This window comes from Sorex fumeus, unplaced genomic scaffold (assembly GCF_029834395.1).
Source record: "Sorex fumeus unplaced genomic scaffold, SorFum_2.1 ptg000058l, whole genome shotgun sequence".
In the NCBI taxonomy this organism is placed as follows: Eukaryota; Metazoa; Chordata; class Mammalia; order Eulipotyphla; family Soricidae; genus Sorex; species Sorex fumeus.
The window spans coordinates 19,424,750-19,443,627 of NW_026606115.1; the positions used below are offsets into that span (position 1 = coordinate 19,424,750).

General features: G+C 37.0%; 1 protein-coding gene across 1 annotated transcript in view; it reads right to left on the bottom strand.

Moving 5' to 3' along the window:
- Positions 1 to 18,878, bottom strand: part of TBC1D8B (TBC1 domain family member 8B) — a 104,976-nt gene that overhangs the window by 14,517 nt on the left and 71,581 nt on the right. The window contains exons 11-19 of the mRNA XM_056125763.1: positions 16,435 to 16,552; positions 14,371 to 14,656; positions 12,453 to 12,585; positions 11,250 to 11,348; positions 6,312 to 6,380; positions 5,905 to 6,145; positions 4,330 to 4,395; positions 2,305 to 2,388; positions 837 to 893 (exon numbers count right to left, since the gene is read on the bottom strand). Of these exons, the coding sequence (XP_055981738.1) occupies positions 837 to 893; positions 2,305 to 2,388; positions 4,330 to 4,395; positions 5,905 to 6,145; positions 6,312 to 6,380; positions 11,250 to 11,348; positions 12,453 to 12,585; positions 14,371 to 14,656; positions 16,435 to 16,552 (1,153 nt within the window). The remainder of the gene's footprint in view (positions 1 to 836; positions 894 to 2,304; positions 2,389 to 4,329; positions 4,396 to 5,904; positions 6,146 to 6,311; positions 6,381 to 11,249; positions 11,349 to 12,452; positions 12,586 to 14,370; positions 14,657 to 16,434; positions 16,553 to 18,878) is intronic.

Below are 18,878 nucleotides of genomic sequence, written 5' to 3' on the forward strand. Positions count from 1 at the left end.
ACACAGTGCTTAAAAGAAAAGAGAAAAAGAAAAAAAAGGAGGAAAAGGTGTGTGCCATAGACTCATGATGGGGGTGGGGAGGAAAACTAGGGACATTGGTGGAGGGAAATGGACATTGGTAAAGGGTGTTGGAACACAGTACACCGGAAACTCACTGACATAAAGTTGTAAATAACTTTATAACCTTGTAATTTATAATGATTTAACCAAAAGAAAATTTAAAAACACCAAAAAATGCAGATAGTTGAACTGTATACAATACATGTTTTTTTTTTTAAAAAGAGAGGAATGTCTACCTATGTATATACCTAAAAAAACCTGGAATGGATATTGGTCAAAATGTTTTCACATTTGATTCAAGGTAGGATTGAGTAATAGATCTGTACTGTATGAATTTTTTTATAAGGATAACATCATTTTTAAAATTTTGGGGCCACACCTGACAGTGTTCAGGGCTTACTCCTGGCTCTGTGCTCAGCGATCACTTCTGCCAGGCTTGGGGGACCATGGGGTGCCATCTAGAACCCGGTTGGTAGCATGTAAGGTAAGTGACCTACCTGCTGTACTATCGCTCTGGTCCTTTAGGATAAATTTTAGAATTAAAGTAATTATGGAAATAATAAAAATGAAAAGAATATGGGTCTGTTTTACTATTTTATATAAAATCTAAGACTTAAGTATCAGGAGAAAAAATAATAAATTGCTATACACAAAGTAACTAAAACTCGAGGCAAATCCGCAGCTTTTAAAGAAAATCCATTTTTCTTTTATGTATATATAACTCAATTTACAAAAATAATAACAATAAGCTAAATTATATTACTAGATCAAAGTACCTTTCTCAGGGCTGTTTTTTATGGATTTTGCTTCCTTTTCATCCAAAGGCTTGGAAACTAGAAGAAAAGAGGGCAATTGAATTTTACAAAAATATAATAAATTCTGAAAGTAAACCAATATTTTATACAAGACCTAATAAACACATCTTCTCTTCAATTCAACTAAGTCAACTGAACTGACCTGGCATCGTTCCCAAAATGTAATCAAGAACTTGTTCCTTTGTTTTTGAGTTATACCCAGCAGTGTTTTGCGGGTATTCCCACCTTGGTAGGTATTTAGGGTTTTTTCCTGCCAGTGTGGGATCAAACCCGGGGCTTCCACAGGCCTGGTATGTGCCCTAGCTTTTTGAGCTATTGTCCCAGTCCAATCAAGAAAAGTTAATTTTTTACAGTAAAAAAAAGAACACTGGTGATAAAACCATACTAAACAAAAAGTCTGAGAAAAAAACTATGGGAAATATTTAGGTTATATTTAATTACATTAATTTTGGGACTATATTATATTCTTAATAACTTTTTAAAAATTATATTTCTTTCATTACCAAGGGAAAATGAAATCAGAATATGAGCTACTAATCTGGATTACTGCAAAAAATTCATTGTACAATTTGTCACAATACTTCTCTTTTCCTAAAGTATGCCCTTATCTATAAAAACAAGATTTTGGACGAGATCAGTAGTAAGTTCTCTTCAAATGTAAAGTCCAAATACTAACACAGAATGACCACAGACATATTAATCTCAACACAGACCTTTGTAAGTCATTGCATATGTATGAAAAAGAAGTAAAGGGCACAAAATAAATTCTTAACAGCTCCAAATTATTGGCTGGATACATATTCATTCCTGTTCTCTAGCCCAAGGAGTGATTTATAATAAGTATTCAGTTGGAACAATAGCTATGACCTTCAAATCTCAATGATTCTATTGTCTTCTTTGCAGTCTAACAATGCGTGAAAATGGTATTATACATTTAAAAAATGTCTGCAATGTAAGTAGAAACCATGCACTTCCTTTTTAATCCTCCAGTAAACAAGAAATTCCATAAACCCCAAACCAAAAATCCAGTTTAGGTAGTTAGTCAAATATTTATGGAGTACTTACTATATATTTAGCACTGTGCTGCTATCATAGCACCAAAGAAAGGTAAAGCATAATTACCCCTAATTTTACTAGCAGCTAAAGCTTTCTTTTTGTCTCTTTATTTGTGTATTTATCTGTTTTTTGGATAACACCCGGCGATGCACAGGGGTTACTCCTGGCTCTGCACTAAGAATTACTCCTGGCGGTGCTCAGGGGACCATATGGGAAGCCAGGAATGGATTCCGGGTCAGCCATGTGCAAGGCAAACACCCTACCCTCTGTGCTATCACTCGAGCCCCAGGTAACGCATTTTTAATGATTTTTCATTAAGATCTGTCTGAATGACTAATCATTAACACAGGTAATTTTTTAAACAGATATTTACCATGGAGTTGACTGAAATAAAGTAATTCTTCCTTGGAGAGTTCATCTCTCTTTGAAGGATCCTTTGGTGTCACTTCAGTATAAGCTGAAAACAGTCCAAATCACATTTACTAACAATGAGGGTCAAAAATGAATCATATAATGGGTCAAGTAAATTTAAGGGGAGAGTGAAACAATGGGCATATGTGAAGCGATGTGAACAAGTAAGTAAATAGCAAAAAGTACGGTATCACTCTGAGTTCTGCTATTTCTCCTATTAGCTTTGAGACAACTTCCTAAGGGTCATTACAAATTGAAATAAGAGTACATGGCAGTTAGAAATCTCTGGGAATGTGAACTTAGTTATTTAAAAATTCTTGCAATAAAGAATTAAAGGGGAAAAAATCATGAAGTTCAGCACTTTAACACATGCAAACTATTGTGCTCCCCCTTTCTATTTTTGGTCCTTCTACTGAAAGCTTATTAATTCCTAGGAATACAAGACATTTTAGTGGCAAACTGACCTGACATGTAAAATACTTCATAAGGAAATTATTAGGTTCTTTTGTTTGTTTTAATGTTCTGCTTCTGATTTGAATGTGTGAAGGGTTAAAAATGGCTTTTAGCTCTTGGGTTTTATAAAGAATGGTTCTTGGCTATCAAAGGGTAACTGAAAAAGATCTCAGATATAACTTTAAACAAATAATGAGGTGTGATTTATTTTGTGAATTTCCCTATTCAAGTTAAGAGATAGTTTTGCAATGTTCCCTTAATGCCTAAAATCATTTTCCCAAAATTTGAAGTGGACTTGGAAAAGGAAGCCTCTGAAATTCAGTAAGAAACACTTGACTCATTTGCTTAACATTGAGATAGTGTGAATAGAAGAGAAAGAAACTTCAGCTTTCGTGTCAGACCTGTTTGCCTCTTTGCTATGGATCGTATTAACTATGTGTGAGCTTTGGCAAATAATTCAGCATTCCTTTTTATTTGATTTTGGGCCTAATGGGCAGTGCTCAGGTCTTACTCCTGGCTCTGTGTACCTGATGGGGCATGAGGGATCATATGCCCAAGGCAAGTGCCTTACCTGCTGTATTATATCTCTAGTCTCGGGATTTTCTTTTTTGCTTTCTTTGGAAGGGGAGTTATACTTGGTGATGCTCAGGGGTTACTCCTGGCTCTGCACTCAGGAATCACTCCTGGTGGTGCTCGGGGGAGCTATATGTGATGCCAATGCTCGAACCCGGGTCGGCCGCATGCAAGGCAAACATCCTACCTGCTCTGGCCCAGGCCTTTGGATTTCTGACCCTCAGTTTCCTCACTGTCAAAATTAGAAGGCTGATACCTACCTTTTAGTGATATTACAAGAATTAAATAAAGGAAGTTGTGTAAACTCAAAACCTCAACAGAGCAAATTCTGAGTAAATTCTAGCATATATTTTATTTCCTTTTTTAATTTTTTATTATCCTTGTTACCATATCTCATTCATCAGAATAATATAGTGTTTTTTCAAATTTGTCATTTTGTCTAAAGATGTATTCTAAAATCTAATGACAACAACAACAACAACAACAAAGCTCAACCTTATACCAAGGGTTAAATGATGAATAGTTCTATACACAAATTATGATTAAATTCATTAGCCACTAACAGGAAGGGAACAAATCAGTCAAGCTGTTACATAGCACTTGATCACAAATCAGCAAAACTAATGGCAATATGATCGGTGGGCCACAACGAAATATCACCTTCCATAACATAAAAGTTATTTCAATTGTTAAATGTAATTATATTTATAAATAAAAATGTTAATACAGAATCAACTCTTGTACATCTTTAAGAACTTTGTTTTAATTCTTTTTTAAATTTTTGCTTTTTGGGTCACACCTGGCATTGCACAGGGTTACTCCTGGCCCTGCACTCAGGAATTACTCCTAGCAGTGCTCAGGGGACCATATGGGATGCTGGGAATTGAACCCGGGTTAGCCGTGTGCAAGGCAAATGTCCTACCCACTGTGTTGTCGCTCCAGCCCCTGGTTTAATTCTTACCTGGAGGAATATGCAGTTTAAAAAGCAGTTTAATTTTCTCAATAAAGCTTCCATTGTACATTATGTCTGTCCAAAAAAAATCAATTGAAAATAATCATGTATCCAAAGCATATAAAATCAATTCCAAGAACACAGATTAAGATACAGTCAGGTCATGGTCCTCCCGTTGTTCATCGATTTGCTCGAGCGGGCCCAATAACGTCTCCATTGTGACACTTGTTACTGTGTTTGGCATATCGAATACGTCACGGGGAGCTTGCCTGGCTTTGCCATGCGGGCGAGATACTCTCGGTAGCTTGCTGGGTTCTCCGAGAGGGGCGGAGGAATCGAACTCGGGTTGGCCATATTGGCTGCATGCAAGGCAAATGCCCTACCACTGTGCTATCTCTCCAGCCCAGATTAAGATACAGGTATTAGGAATTAGATTCATAAACTTCATGCTATTTACACTAACAGTTAAACTACCACTCAGACAGATGTTTTCCTTCAAGCACATGTAACTTAAGGCAAAAAATATCCTTCGTACAGAGGGTAAAATGTTCTTTTCCCCAAACTCGAATTGACTTTTTTTTTCTTTTAATAAGGCCTTATATCTCATTTTAGGAAAGAACTCTGATTCTTTGGAAAACCCATGATTAGAAAGCATTCTAGGGTATCTGGAAAAGCAAAGAAATCATACAATTGTAAGATTATCTCTAGGAACAACTAATTTGTTGGGTATTTGTTTCTATATCGTATTTTTAGGCTACATGTTAGTTTTGTAGGTTTTTTCTTTTTGGTTTGTTTTTGGCCACACTTAGTGGTGCTCAGGGCCTACTCCAAGTTCTGCCCGTAGGGGTCACTGCTAGTGAGTTTGTGAGGACCATATGGTGATGGGGATCAAACTTGGGTCAGCAACATGCAAGGCAAATGCCTAGTCTCCAGTACTATCTCTCTGGTCCCTTAAATGTTAGACATTCTTTAAGTGGCGAAAGCCCTTCTAAAGTATCATTGTGTCTGGGTGTGGGAAAATGGGGATAGTCATTTCCTTTATGTTAAGAAAATGAAATAATATATGTCTAACAGTTCGCTTTTCTCAGAGGATTGGAAAAATGAAAGCAATATACTGAAAATTTTGCAGCAAACACCCAAAGAGCAGTTATTGCTAATGCTAACTCAGGCTGTCAAAATCTAAACTGTCAACAACAGGCAATATTAAGTATTTCTATGGGTACCTTTATATATATGGGCTGGAGTGATAGCACAGCGGTAGGGTGTTTGCCTTGCACGCAGCCAACATGGCCGACCCGAGTTCGATTCCTCCGCCCCTCTCGGAGAGGCTTGGCAAGCTACCGAGAGTATCTTGCCCGCACGGCAGAGCCTGGCAAGCTCCCCGTGACGTATTCGATATGCCAAACACAGTAACAACAAAGTCTCCAATGGAGACGTTACTGGGCCCACTCGAGCAAATCGATGATCAACGTGAGGACCTTTACCTTTATATATATATATATGCACATATATGAATATGTACATATATAAACTACAGTGCTACAGTACATATATAAAGAAGAAGATTATTGGATGTAACCCTACCAACTGCAGAGGAGAATTCCTTGAAGTTTATAAGGCAGTCAGAGTTTTCATCCAGCAATCTGAATGTCCATAAAGCTAGTGAGTCTCTGTTTGGAGAAGAAGTCCAAGGACTCAACAAATGATACAACACTCTGAACTGCTGGCAGTCAATCTGATATTGTTCCAAATATGGCAGACTGGGATCATGGTACTTCAGAACTGGACAACTCAAACACCAATAATAAGAAAAAAACAGTTCTTTCTATTAAAGACAAACAAGAAAAAAGAAGTCATTAATTAAGTAACTGTATTATAATATTTTTTCTTCAAAGATATCTACTAAAATAACTAAAGATAAACTATGTAAGAGTGGTTCCAGTAAAATACTTTAGAAAGGGTATTTTATACTTAAATAAGAAAAACAGTACCTTAAATATGACATAAAGTTCATCCAACTCATGAAGGCTCAATTTCACATCTTGTGATACGACACGCAACTTTGAAAAGATTAAAATCACTTTAGAATTTAACACTTGAGCATGGAAATTCCCTACGAGTCCATATACAAATCCTTTGCCAAAATGAAATAATTTTCTTTTACTTTTTTTAAATGAATACTAAAGAAAAAAGCACCACTTTGTTCCTTAAAAAAGTTCTACATAGACTATAGTTCATTTCTATTCTGCATTTTGACTTTCATCTTTTGAGACTCAGAAATCACTGCCAAAGGATATCCACTTAACATCTATAAATATAAGCAACAGAATTCTAAGTATCATTCCATATATTCCTCTTTCACCACATAAGCAATTCATCAAGTCATCATGTGAGGCTCTCAGGAAACACTTCAAAGGCATTAGGATATGCATATCCCTTCTCCGTGCCAAGAGACCTAATCCAAGAATGAATAACCTTACCAAATATGTAATATTATCCGAATCCATGAATAATAAGCACTGTTTCATACATTTAGAAAAGTTAAAGAATAAATACAGAGGCTAGTTTTGTTGCTTTTAACCAGTTTGCTTCATTTAACTCCTCATTTCAAAGAAAACTCTGGTGCTTATGAGAAGAAAAGGGGGAGTTGGTGGAATGAATTCATGTAGAGATGTCTTTTTATGATGGAACAGACTACAACTCCTGTCACGGGTTTGGTGAATCCTATATACATACTTAAATGCTAACCTTTTTTAAAAAATTAAATTTTATTATAATTTTTGTGTTTTTCTTGGGGGAGGGGGAGGGTTACATCCAGCAGTGCTCAGGGCTCTTATTCCTCAGGGCTCTTATTCCCAGTTTTGCACTCAAGGATCATTCTTGGCAGGCTTGGGGAGACCATATGGAGTGTCGTGGCAAGCTACCCGTGGTGTATTCACTATGCCAAAAACAGTAACAGTAATGGGTCTCATTCCCCTGACCCTGAAAGAGCCTCCAATATGGCAGCACTGGGAAAGACAAGTAGGGAGAGGCTGCTAAAACCTCAGGGCTGGGACAAATGGAGATGTTACTGGTGCCTACTCGAGTAAATCAATGAACAATGGGATGACAGTGGTACAGTGACAGTGATTTTTTTGTGTTTTTCTGAGGGGGTCACATCCAGCAGTGCTCAGGGCTCTTATTCCCAGCTCTGCACTCAAGGATCATTCCTGCCAGGCTTGGGGGACCATGTGGAGTGCTGTGGATTGAACCCAGGTTGGATGCATGCAAAGCCTGAACTGCTGTATTATCTTAACTACTCTATATTATTTAACTTATCATTTCTTATTACTTCTTATACACTACATTATCTTAACTGCTATATCTTATTTTAACTGTTGAATATACCTTAACTACTGTAGTATCACTCTGCCCCCAGAGGTATTATGACGTACTGCTAAATTCTATAATGTTGTAAACTAATGATAACTTTAAAAGCAGAAAAAAAACTGACAGAGGTCAGAGGAGAAAATGATAGAGGTCAGATAAATTCTCATTAGTGAAATAAAAAACTCTTTGCCAGGAGTAATTCCTGAGTGCATGAGCCAGAAGTGACCCCTGTGCATCACCAGATGTGATCCCTAAAGCAAAAAAAAAAATTTAAAAAAATAATAAAACGTCCCTTGTTACTTGGACTTAAAAAAAAACCCAGTAGTACAGACAAAGGAAATGTTGGCTTATTAAACAAACAACAAATATCAAGCAAATATGATAAAAGAGATCATAAATAAACATCAATAGAGGAAAGAACAAAATAAGCAGAGATATATTACAGTCTAGCACAGGGGCAAGGTATGTTATTCAGGGGTAGAGAACATGCCTCACATGTGTGAGACCCTGAGTTTGAGCTTCAGCATTAAAATAAATAAACAAGAAAAAAAAAACAACAGAAACAACCACCCAGCACCCAGATACTAGTAATAAATATCTGCCTAATGAATTCCATAAAGATTATTCCATCATATCTGAAAGACTAATGATATTCACACAATGGACTATTTCAATTGGGAAAATCATTAATCTATTTCACTGTCACTGTCACTGTCATCCCGTTGTTCATCAATTTACTCAAGCAGGTGCCAGTAATGTCTCTATTCGTTCCAGCCCTGTGATTTTAGCAGCCTCTTCTTACCTGTCTTTTCCAAAGATTGGAGGCTCTTTCAGGGTCAGGGGAATGAGACCCGTTATAGTTACTGGTTTTGGCATATCGAATACAACACAGGTAGCTTGCCAGGCTCTGCCCGTGTGGGATACTCTCGGTAGCTTGCCCGACACTCTGTAAGGCATATATATATATATATATATATACACACATATATATGTATATGTATATATATATGTGTGTTTATGTACACACTCATATATAGTTTTTTTCTGCTTTTAAATATATATATATATATTTCTCTCTATGATCTGTTGCCCACTGTCTGAATTCCATCAAACATGGTATGGTAATTATGGACAATGGATAGAAATGGTCCCATGATGTGTCTGGAAAGTAGCCTGGAGCGTGGTGGTGGTTGGGTAGTGAAGGTCGGCTGCCAGGACTGGGTCCCTTGGGGCGGGTCCCTTGGCTTTCGCCTGCCCCTCTCTGGGGCTCCCCGAGTGGAAACAGCCTGGCGCAGAGTCCCTAATCTATTCATACAACAAAAATTATATTAGTTGTGTTAAAGATCTAAACATTAAAAGAGCAATACAACTGAATTTAATATTTATAAGATAAAATGGTTATAATTCAAGTAATTTTATATAGGGAAGGCCTTGCTAAATCTGACATGAAATCAACAATATAAGAAAACAGAGAAAAGTTTGACTACAATAACTAGAAACTTTTATACATTTTGTTATACTAATAAAAAATTAACAATATTTGCAGAGGGAAATATTAGTCACAAATATAATTAAGGATTAATATCACTAATTTACAAGTTCCTACCATTAATAAAAATAAAAATAAAAGACAATAAGAAAAATAAGCATAAACTATGAGTAGGAAATCACAAAATAAAAAAGACTAACATGGTGATCAATGAAATAAAAACAAAAGTGAGTCTTGATTTTTATCTATAAAATTGGCATAAGTTAACGATTTTTAATAAATTATTTTATAGGAATGTGGGGAAATGGGCATCCTTACACACAGGTGATATGATTATAATTAATTTTTAAGATTTTATAAAATTTTGGGTGATAAGTTCTATCAAATTTAAAATGGGAACAACACCCCACTAAAATTTTCAGTGGACACACCCACTTTTACTTTCAGAAAATTACACTGCAAACTTAATACTACAAATGTTTGATACAAGATGCATAAGGGCATTCAGATAAAATATTTCTGTAAGAGGAAATTATGGCACACACTAAATGCATCATAGGAAAAATATACATTGATAAGGAAAAGTTAACTGACTTTCATATTATGGTAATTAAGTATATTTCAATTTAAAACAGTAAGACAAGTGGTGTACATATAGATGCACTCTTATGTACTGAGCATAATAAATTTCTGAGTGATGAAAGTAAACTGCACAATAAAGTGACTGATTTGATATTGTTTACAAACCAGTGTTTCCTGCTCCCCCAACATACACATACACATCTATATCCATAGATATGTAGAAAAAGGATCCGGAAGAACATATAGCAAATCATTTTAATATTGATTATTCCTGCAGTGAGAAACTTTGTTTTATACATTTCTATCATGTCTAAACTATTTAAAATGAGCATTTGTTATTTCAGTAATTTAAAAGGTTTCTATTTATATCAATCATTTTTCAATAAAACTAGTGGAAAAGTAAATCAGAAAAAGGAATCTAAGATGCTGACAACAAAGGAAAAATTTTAAAATAAGGGCTCTATGTAACTATGTCACAGAAACATAACTGAATTATTTAACTGAAATTTATACCTGGAACAGTCAGAAATGTTGATCCTCCCAGATTTGTATCTCTGAGGACTTGGCTTTGAAATAGGTTTACAAAATAAAAACATAAACAGTACAGAATGATCTTAAATATTAAAGTAACTTTTCTCACCAGGATTCTAGTAATCTTACCCACTTTACAGATCAAATCAATATCAACAGCTTCTTATATAGTCATACAAATACTGAAATAATGTGTATTTAAAACACATTCTTGTGTATATTTTTAGGCTTTACCTTAGGTATCAAAAATAGTTATACACACACAAACACATATACATACTGGTTATCACATAGCTTAGTTGTTCATTTATTCACTTTTTTATTTTTGGGCCACATTTGGAAGTGCTCAGGGATTACTCCTGGATCTGCACTCAGGGATTACTTCTTGTGGGGCCCTGGGGACTATATGGGGTGCCTGGGATAGAATTCCTGTTGGTCACATATGAGGCAAGGCAAAGCAAGCTGCTATACTATTTCTCCAGTGCCAGTTTTTTTGATGTAGCACACCACAAATAATCCTTACCTTCTTACATCACAGCATTCAATACTAAAGGTCAAACAACACAAATAAATTGGAGAAGCCACTATAATTCAAGCAGAAAAACCCAACGTATTTTCTCTCCAAAAACTTACAGTAAGCTGAGCTGTGTCAAGCACTGAGCTCAAAAATTTAGTTATTTTAGAAATTCTTTTAGGGGTTGGAGCAATAGCACAGCAGGTAGGGAGTTTGCCTTGCACGCGGCTGACCAGGGTTTGATTCCCAGCATCCCACATGGTCCCCTGAGCACCACCAGGAGTAATTCCTGAGTGCATGATCCAGTAGTAACACCTATGCACTGCTGGGTGTGACCCAAAAAGCAAGGGAAAAAAAGAAATTCTTTAAAAACAAATATTACTTTTGAAATAAAGTTGGGAAAAGTTACTCCCATTGGTTTTTCCCTATTGGATGGAAACTCACCACATTGTGCTTTGTTGTTTCCTCTAGTGTCTGTATTACATATAACCTGTTTCGACAGCGCATGCTGTGTATATCTTCATAGCGAATAGTACCAAATTTCTGTAAGAAATATGATTTCAGTGGATACTCATTCATAATACACATCTACCCCTCTCAATTAAATTTCATCAGATTTGGTTCTCAGAAGCCTTGCTAGCTATTTCTAGCTATTTTCTAACTTGTTCAGTGATTATGCAAATCTTCACCTCCCACATTTCAATTTTTCTACACAGTTGCTAAAGAGAATTCCATTTACTATGTGTCTTGTCTAGACTAGTACAAGATCATTAGCAAAATTCTTAGATTCTAAGAAGAGAATAATTTTCTCCTTTTTATATAGAGTGTGGGTATTCTTAAATCAGCCATTTTTTTATGAAAGCAAATGAACAGTTTCACTTAATGAAAAGAAAACTGAATAAAATATGCTGTAAGGTAGACTCCCTTTATCTGCAAGGGACAGTACTATGCTACTTTATATAAAGAATATCAGTATTTATTTATTTTGGTATTCACAGGGGTCCTAGAACCAATTCATCAGATAATCCACGGGATGCATGGATACTGTTTTTTTTTTTCCCGAAACACATATACCTATAGTAAAGTTTATAAGTTAGGTACATTAATAGCATAATAATAGCACTGTAGCACTGTCCTCCCATTGTTCATAGATTTGCTCGAGTGGGCACCAATAACTTCTTACAACAAATTTTGAGAACTTGTTGTTACTGATTTTGGCATACTGAATATGTCACGGGTAGCTTGCCAGGCTCTGCTGTGCGGGCGAGATACTCTCGGTAGCTTGCTGGGATCTCCTACCCGCCATGCTATTGCTCCAGCCCAGCATAATAATACTAATAGTAAAACAGAAAGAATTATATCATAATAAAAATTATATACAGGTAATGAGCAATCTCAAAATATCTTGTATGAAATGCTGTTGATCAATGGCAAATTGAACCACAGAAAGTAAGACTCTCACTAATGCAGAACTACTACAGTATAAACTGAAGAACAGTTAATAAGATTCATTATTAAAGTGATGCTGGATTTCAAAATGACATTGTAACTGGTACCTTATTCTTAATAAAACAGTAGAGATATATAATATAGAATTAATCACAGTAAACATAAGTTCTATTTTATTTATGGCATAGAAACACTTACTTCATTTGATTCTCTAATCAAGTCTGCAATATCCACTTTGATATGACTGCTTTTTTTCCCATCACTTATATTTGAGCCCTGTTGAACACTCGAAGGCAACGGGCTATCCTTATTAGTGACACTGTCAAAGAACCTATGCAAAAGTGATACTAGACTCAGTTGAGGTAACATACAGCTGGTGATGTTACATGGTAACTGATTTTGCCATAGTTAGTCAAAGGTGAATTTCAACTACTTGAACAAGCCCTCAAAGCAATAGAATTTAACAACAGTTTAATGACAGTTTAACAACAGTTGAGTGCTAGGGTACTGTTGGGTACAGTGGGTTGGCTTGCAAGCAGGCAAGTGGGGTTTGATCCCGGGCACCAAATATGGTCCCCCAAGCATCCCCAGAAATGATCCCTGAGTATAAAGCCAGGAGTAACTCCGGAGCATTGCCGGAGTTATTTGGTTGTGGCCCCCAAACCAAATAAATAAATAGGAAGCAAGTCAGGGAAATGGGATGGTAAAGAAATTGAAATCAGAGAAGGAGAAGAGGAAGGAAACAAACATGCTTCAAAAACATTTAGCAAATAACAAATAGCCCAGTAAGTATGAAAAATCAAGGGACATGTAAAAGATATAGTAAGGGCAAATAATAAAGCTTTGATAGTGTTCTTAAAGCCAGAATGAGATGTTTGTACTTGTATGAATGAAATGAGATTCTGTATGTAATGGGATTTGATGCATGAACCATTACAAGAGTTACCAAATTAAACTTCATTTATATAGTATTTATGTAGTGTACACACATTTTAAATATATTTCATTACAAAAATAGTGTTAATTTGTGGGGGTGGGGGTAGGGTTGGTCCACACCTGTCAGTGCTCATGGCTAACTACTGGTTCTGTGTTTAAAGGATCACTCTTTTTTTGCTTTTTGGGTCATACCTGGCGATGCACAGGGGTTACTCCTGGCTCATGCACTTAGGAATTATTCCTGGCAGTGCTCAGGGGACCATATGGGATGCTGGGAATCGAACCTGGGTCAGCCACATGCAAGGCAAACGCCCTACCCGCGATGCTATCGCTCCAGCCCCTAAAGAATCACTTCTGGCAGGGCTCAGGGGACCATCTGGGGTGCCAGGCATTGAACCTGGGTCAGCTGCATGCAAGGTAAGTGCCCTACCTGCTGAACTACGCTCTGGACCTCTACCTTACAAAATAGTATTCACAGAAAGGTACTAGGAAAATAAAGCTCAACGTAACTGACCCAAACCAGTTGGAAACCAGAACAATTTTCCCTACTGGATATTTAACATTGCCAACTATTATCCTCCCCACCTTAAGTTAATTTTACATAAGTATATTTTAAAGTTCATCCTAGGCTATAAGTCAAAATTCTAGCACATGGAATCAACGGTATTAATAGAACTTTACAGATAATTTAGACTTTCATTTCAAAGTGATTTACTTTGGTTATATTCTACTTGGTGACTGAAGACTGGACTTTAGGTGTAGACTTTTCATTAAAATACTTTCATGAGCTTGGGCAAACTGTTCAAGGTTTCCAGAACTCAGTTTCCTCATCTTTAAAATAAAATAAGGGTGATCCCTGGCTGCAGAGTCAAGAGCAAGCCCTGAGTATAGTGGATGTGCCCCCCTGCAAAAAATACAACAGCAAAAAAGGAATTTGAGCAACATAATCTCTAAGGGTCTCCTCACATTTAAATCATAATGTTATGGGACTGCAGAAATAGTATAGCCAACAGGGGGCTTGCTTTGTACGTGGCTGACCCAGGTTAGATCCCCAGAACCTCATATACTCCCCCAAACCCACAAGGTGCAATACCTGAGCATAAAGTCAGGAGAAAGCCCTGAGCACTGCCAAGTATGACGCCAAAACAACCTCCCCCAGATGTTATAGGTCTGATAGTACCTGTTTAAAGTTGTCACAGCTTCAGCATCATCTTTACATGCCAGCAGTTTATCTAAATTATACTCAATTATAGTCAATCCCAGCTGTAAAATGGACCGTATTCCATCATAGAAGAAACAGTCTACCACGTTCACTGCACTTTCAATAGGCAGCACACTAATAAAAAGTGTGAGGAACCATGAAAGAGAAACTGAGGAAAAGAATGTCATATCAGTCATGCGTTCTGTGAGCTGGGGGAAGTGGTCCCTGATAAGTTCCTCAAATACTGCCTGATCCACCAAGGCACCTGGAGAACAGAAAAGAGGTTTTACGATGAATACTTCTCAAAATGATTTGTTTTAATACCTTCCTAGTCCTATTTGTATGCTGATATAGCTAACTTCTCTTTTATAAATTATGACCTACTTTAGTGTTTTATTTAGATTTCGCATCTCTGTATCTACTAGCAGTATCATGTATCAAGTATTTGAAAAGCTCAATTCAAATGTCAAATGCATTCAAACAGTTATTTATTGAGTATTTATTATGTGCAGAAATCTGAAATAATTATGGCATGAGATACATCAATTTAAGAAATGGCTTCATCTTAAAATAGCTTCGATCTAGTCAAACTTAATATAAAAACACAGCTATGGCAAAAGATAATAAAATAAAATGACCCGAAGGAAAGTACGCAATTTGTGCTACATGGATGGATCTGGAGAGTGTCAAGCTGACTGATGTTACTCAGAAGGAGAGGGACAGATATAGAATGATTTCTCTATATGTGGATATAAAGAAATGTAGTAGGGATCCCAATTAACAGATGCCCAAAGGCAACAGAAATTGAGAATTGGTTTTCAATAGGAAGCTTAGTACATGTGAAGTGTGGGGGTTTAACTCAGACTATGGTAGAGGGAAGCAGACAGTCTGGTGGAGAGTTTGTGATGTAATCTTTAATGTATAAAATCCTACCAATAATAGTTTTGTCAACCATGGTGCCTAAAATACTGTTTAATAACTGACACAATGGTTTATGAATGTACAAAAGGGAGAACACTTATTGTTTTATGTAGGGGGTCATAGATCTTATATTTGATGAGTGAAGAAAATATACAAAGAATTTAATTAAGAATTTAATTCTTGGACAGAGAGAAAGTATAATAGGGAGGTTGCCTTGCAGATGCCAATGCAAATTCTACCCTAGGAACCATATATGTTCCCATGAGGACCACCGGCATTGACCTCTAAGCACAGAGCCAGGAGTAAGCCCTGAGTACCAACAGCTATGGGCTCCCTCCAAAAAAAAACCCTAAAAATAAATAATTTAGTTCTTTTTTTAAAAAAACCATGCAATCAACTATAAAATCCAGTAAATATGGAGATTTTTATGCTGATTAGAATTCACACCTTATCAAGAAACTATCAGAAATTACACAGTAATTCCCAGTATTTCAGATTTCCATTGTTCTAGTATTACAAAGATGGTACACTTATATTTTCTATTTTAGGAACAGAGCTTCCACGGGAGGGTTGGAAACGGTAAAGGGAAGTGGGCTCTCTGGGGATGATTGTGGTGTTGGAATGATGTATACATGAAAAGTGTGATTAAGATATTGTAAACACTGGTACCTCAATAAAATGTTTTTTAAAAATAAGTAAATATTGGGCATTTTATTTTATAGAGGTCCATTAAACAAGCTTTCTAATTGGATATTCAACAACATGTCAGTGAATGGGACATGTGAAATCAAAATATCACTTCAATATTATTTTCATTTTTCTATTTCAAAACCTTGGGGTAGAGAAATAGGACAGGGTTTAAGGCACTTGCCTTGTATATGTTGTGACCAACACTGGTTCAATCCCCAGTCCTGCATAGGGATCCCTCAGCACCACTAGAAGTGATCCCTGAGCACAGAGCTAGGAGTAGGCCCTGAGTACTGTTGGGTGTAGCCCAAACCTCTCCTCCCCACACCAAAAGAAACCCTAGTCGATCAGTTTATACATTTGACTGGTAATTGGCTGAGCAAGAGATTTAAATATTTATAAAAGAAAGATGTTTTTATGTGAGAATTTTTTTACCAATGATTCGACGATTAAAATAATCAGGCAACATTCTTTCACAAACCGCAACCAGAAGCCAAAATGCTTCTTCCTCTTTTGCATACAGAAGCAATACTGAAGTCAAAATGTTCATTGCCTAAAATTCATAGAAAACATCAAAAGTAAGTAGGGCCCAAGTAATTACATTTTTCCTTCAAACACAATAGTTCTTAACAGTAACTACTACAAGAGTATTCAGAACATAAACATTAGAACACCGAGTCACTGCAAAGCAACAGGAAGTAAAGTCAAGGTAACATTTGTTAATCATATATTTTACATAGTAAATTCAATGAAAATAACGCAGTAATATCATGAATATAGAAAACAGTAAGTAAAGCCTCTTAAATGTAGGCAGTATAATTTCAGAAAGCAAATTCACGGTCACGGTCCGGTCACGGTCCTCCTGTTGTTCATCTATTTGCTCGAGCGGGCCCAGTAATGTCTCCATCATGAGACTTGTTGTTACTGTGTTTGGCATACCGAATACATCAGAGCTTGCCACGCTCTGCCGTGCGGGCGAGATAGTCTCGGTAGCTTGCCGGGCTCTTGAAGAGGGGCAGAGGAATTGAACTTGGGTCGGCCATGTTGGCCGCTTGTAAGGCAAACGCCCTGCAGCTGTGCTATTGCTCCAGCCCAGAAAGCAAATAATCATAATTATTGAAAATCTGAAAAAATAACTTTTATGCACATACTAAAATGGTGAAACAAAGTTCACCTCTATTTTCAACCACTGCAAAGCAGAATATCCCTTAAATGTCAATCAACTTCAGTTATGTCTAGAACCAAACACTTCTTTCCCTAGGGAAAGAAAGATCCTCTGCTTTGCTATTGTAATTCAATTTGTCTTCAGACCCTAGAGCTACTCCTTAACTGTATAAAACTTCAAGGGCAGCCAGGGGTGGCTCCAATGGCTCTTTCCCTGGTTGCCCATGTTCTGGGTGGGCCTGGGCCTCTCCCCCAGCCTGGGCGGCCCTGGTCCTAGGGCAGATGGCAGAGGAGCTGAGGGCCAAGCCGGTGTATAGATAAGACGCTGTTTATTCCATTCTCATCCCCGTTCACTTCTGTCTCTCTGTCTCCTCTCCCAGGTCCCAATCTGTAACCCCTTTCTCCTTCTGGCTCTGACTCTGGATCTCGATCTGGATCTTGGATCCCCCAGTCCACTATTACAGTCTAGTTAAACCCCCCAAACCTAGGGGTTGGGGCTTACACATAGGTGTGGTCACAATCAGTAGGGGTAAAGTTCTTTTCCTCAGGGGATGCTTCTTCTAGGACAGATTCTCTTTCAGCAGGATGACCCACCCAAGGGCAGAATCCCATGGGTGTGTTTCTCCTCTCCTTGTCCAACAAACACATAAGCATTCATAATATTAATCATTTTGTATGGACACAGTAAGAGATGCATTAAGCTTTATAGAATTGCTCTCCTTGGGTCATCCCGTTCTGAGACTATCGTGCTCAGGCCAGATAAGTCTTTCCTATCCCTAGCAGGGTCCTAGTCTCATCGTTACTTTTAGATCACGACAGCATTTGTCCATGATCAAGCTCTTAACTTATGGTTAAGAATTGTGGCACTTTGGCCAGGCCCATCTCAATGCCGGGGTAGCACATAGCTTACCATCCATCTAGTCCCTCGTCGGGACCCTGCTTTGGGGGACGTTAGGAAGTAAGGGAAACTGAGGCTTAAGTTGAGAAAGCAGATGCCCAGGAATGAATAATATTTGAAGCCAATTAAATCCCAAGTTACAAAAGCATAATATTAATTGTCTTCTTGTGTCTATACAAAAGGACATGGCTTTAAAGTAAACTATTCAAAAAAAATAAGGAGAAGAGAAAGGCAATAAATATTAACTTATAATATAAGTCCAGTGTCCTAGAAAGATCTGACCTTAGAAATTAACAGAAACTGATTAGGGGAAAAAACTGATTGATGGAGAAGTGGTTAGAGATAAACAAAAGAACAGGAGTGACTCTGGAGCACTTTGATTAGTGTGACCTGGTAAACCTAAGCTCCTTGTGGCAAGAGAGAAAGGACAAAGCAATGTTATCCTACACTCCACAATATATTTTACATTTGCTTTATCCTCTCTAGTCCCTTTAACTGCACACCTTTCTCCTTCTAATTAGTTTGCACACATTTGACTATAACTTTCATTTAACATTAGACAAAAACCCTTGTTATAAAAGTACTGAATCTTTCAAGTATAGAATTTGGAAAATGTGGAAAGGTGTGGAAAAGTTAAATCTTTCCTACGTACCCAAAGATCACCACTTTCAACACACTGGTGCTCTTTTTGTGTTTTTTCGTCCCTTTCTCTCTTTTAAAATTTGGACCAAATAGTATATATTTTTTCATTTAGTATTAAACATATTCAATGACATTAGATAGCACTGTAGCACTGTCCTCCCATCATTCATCGATT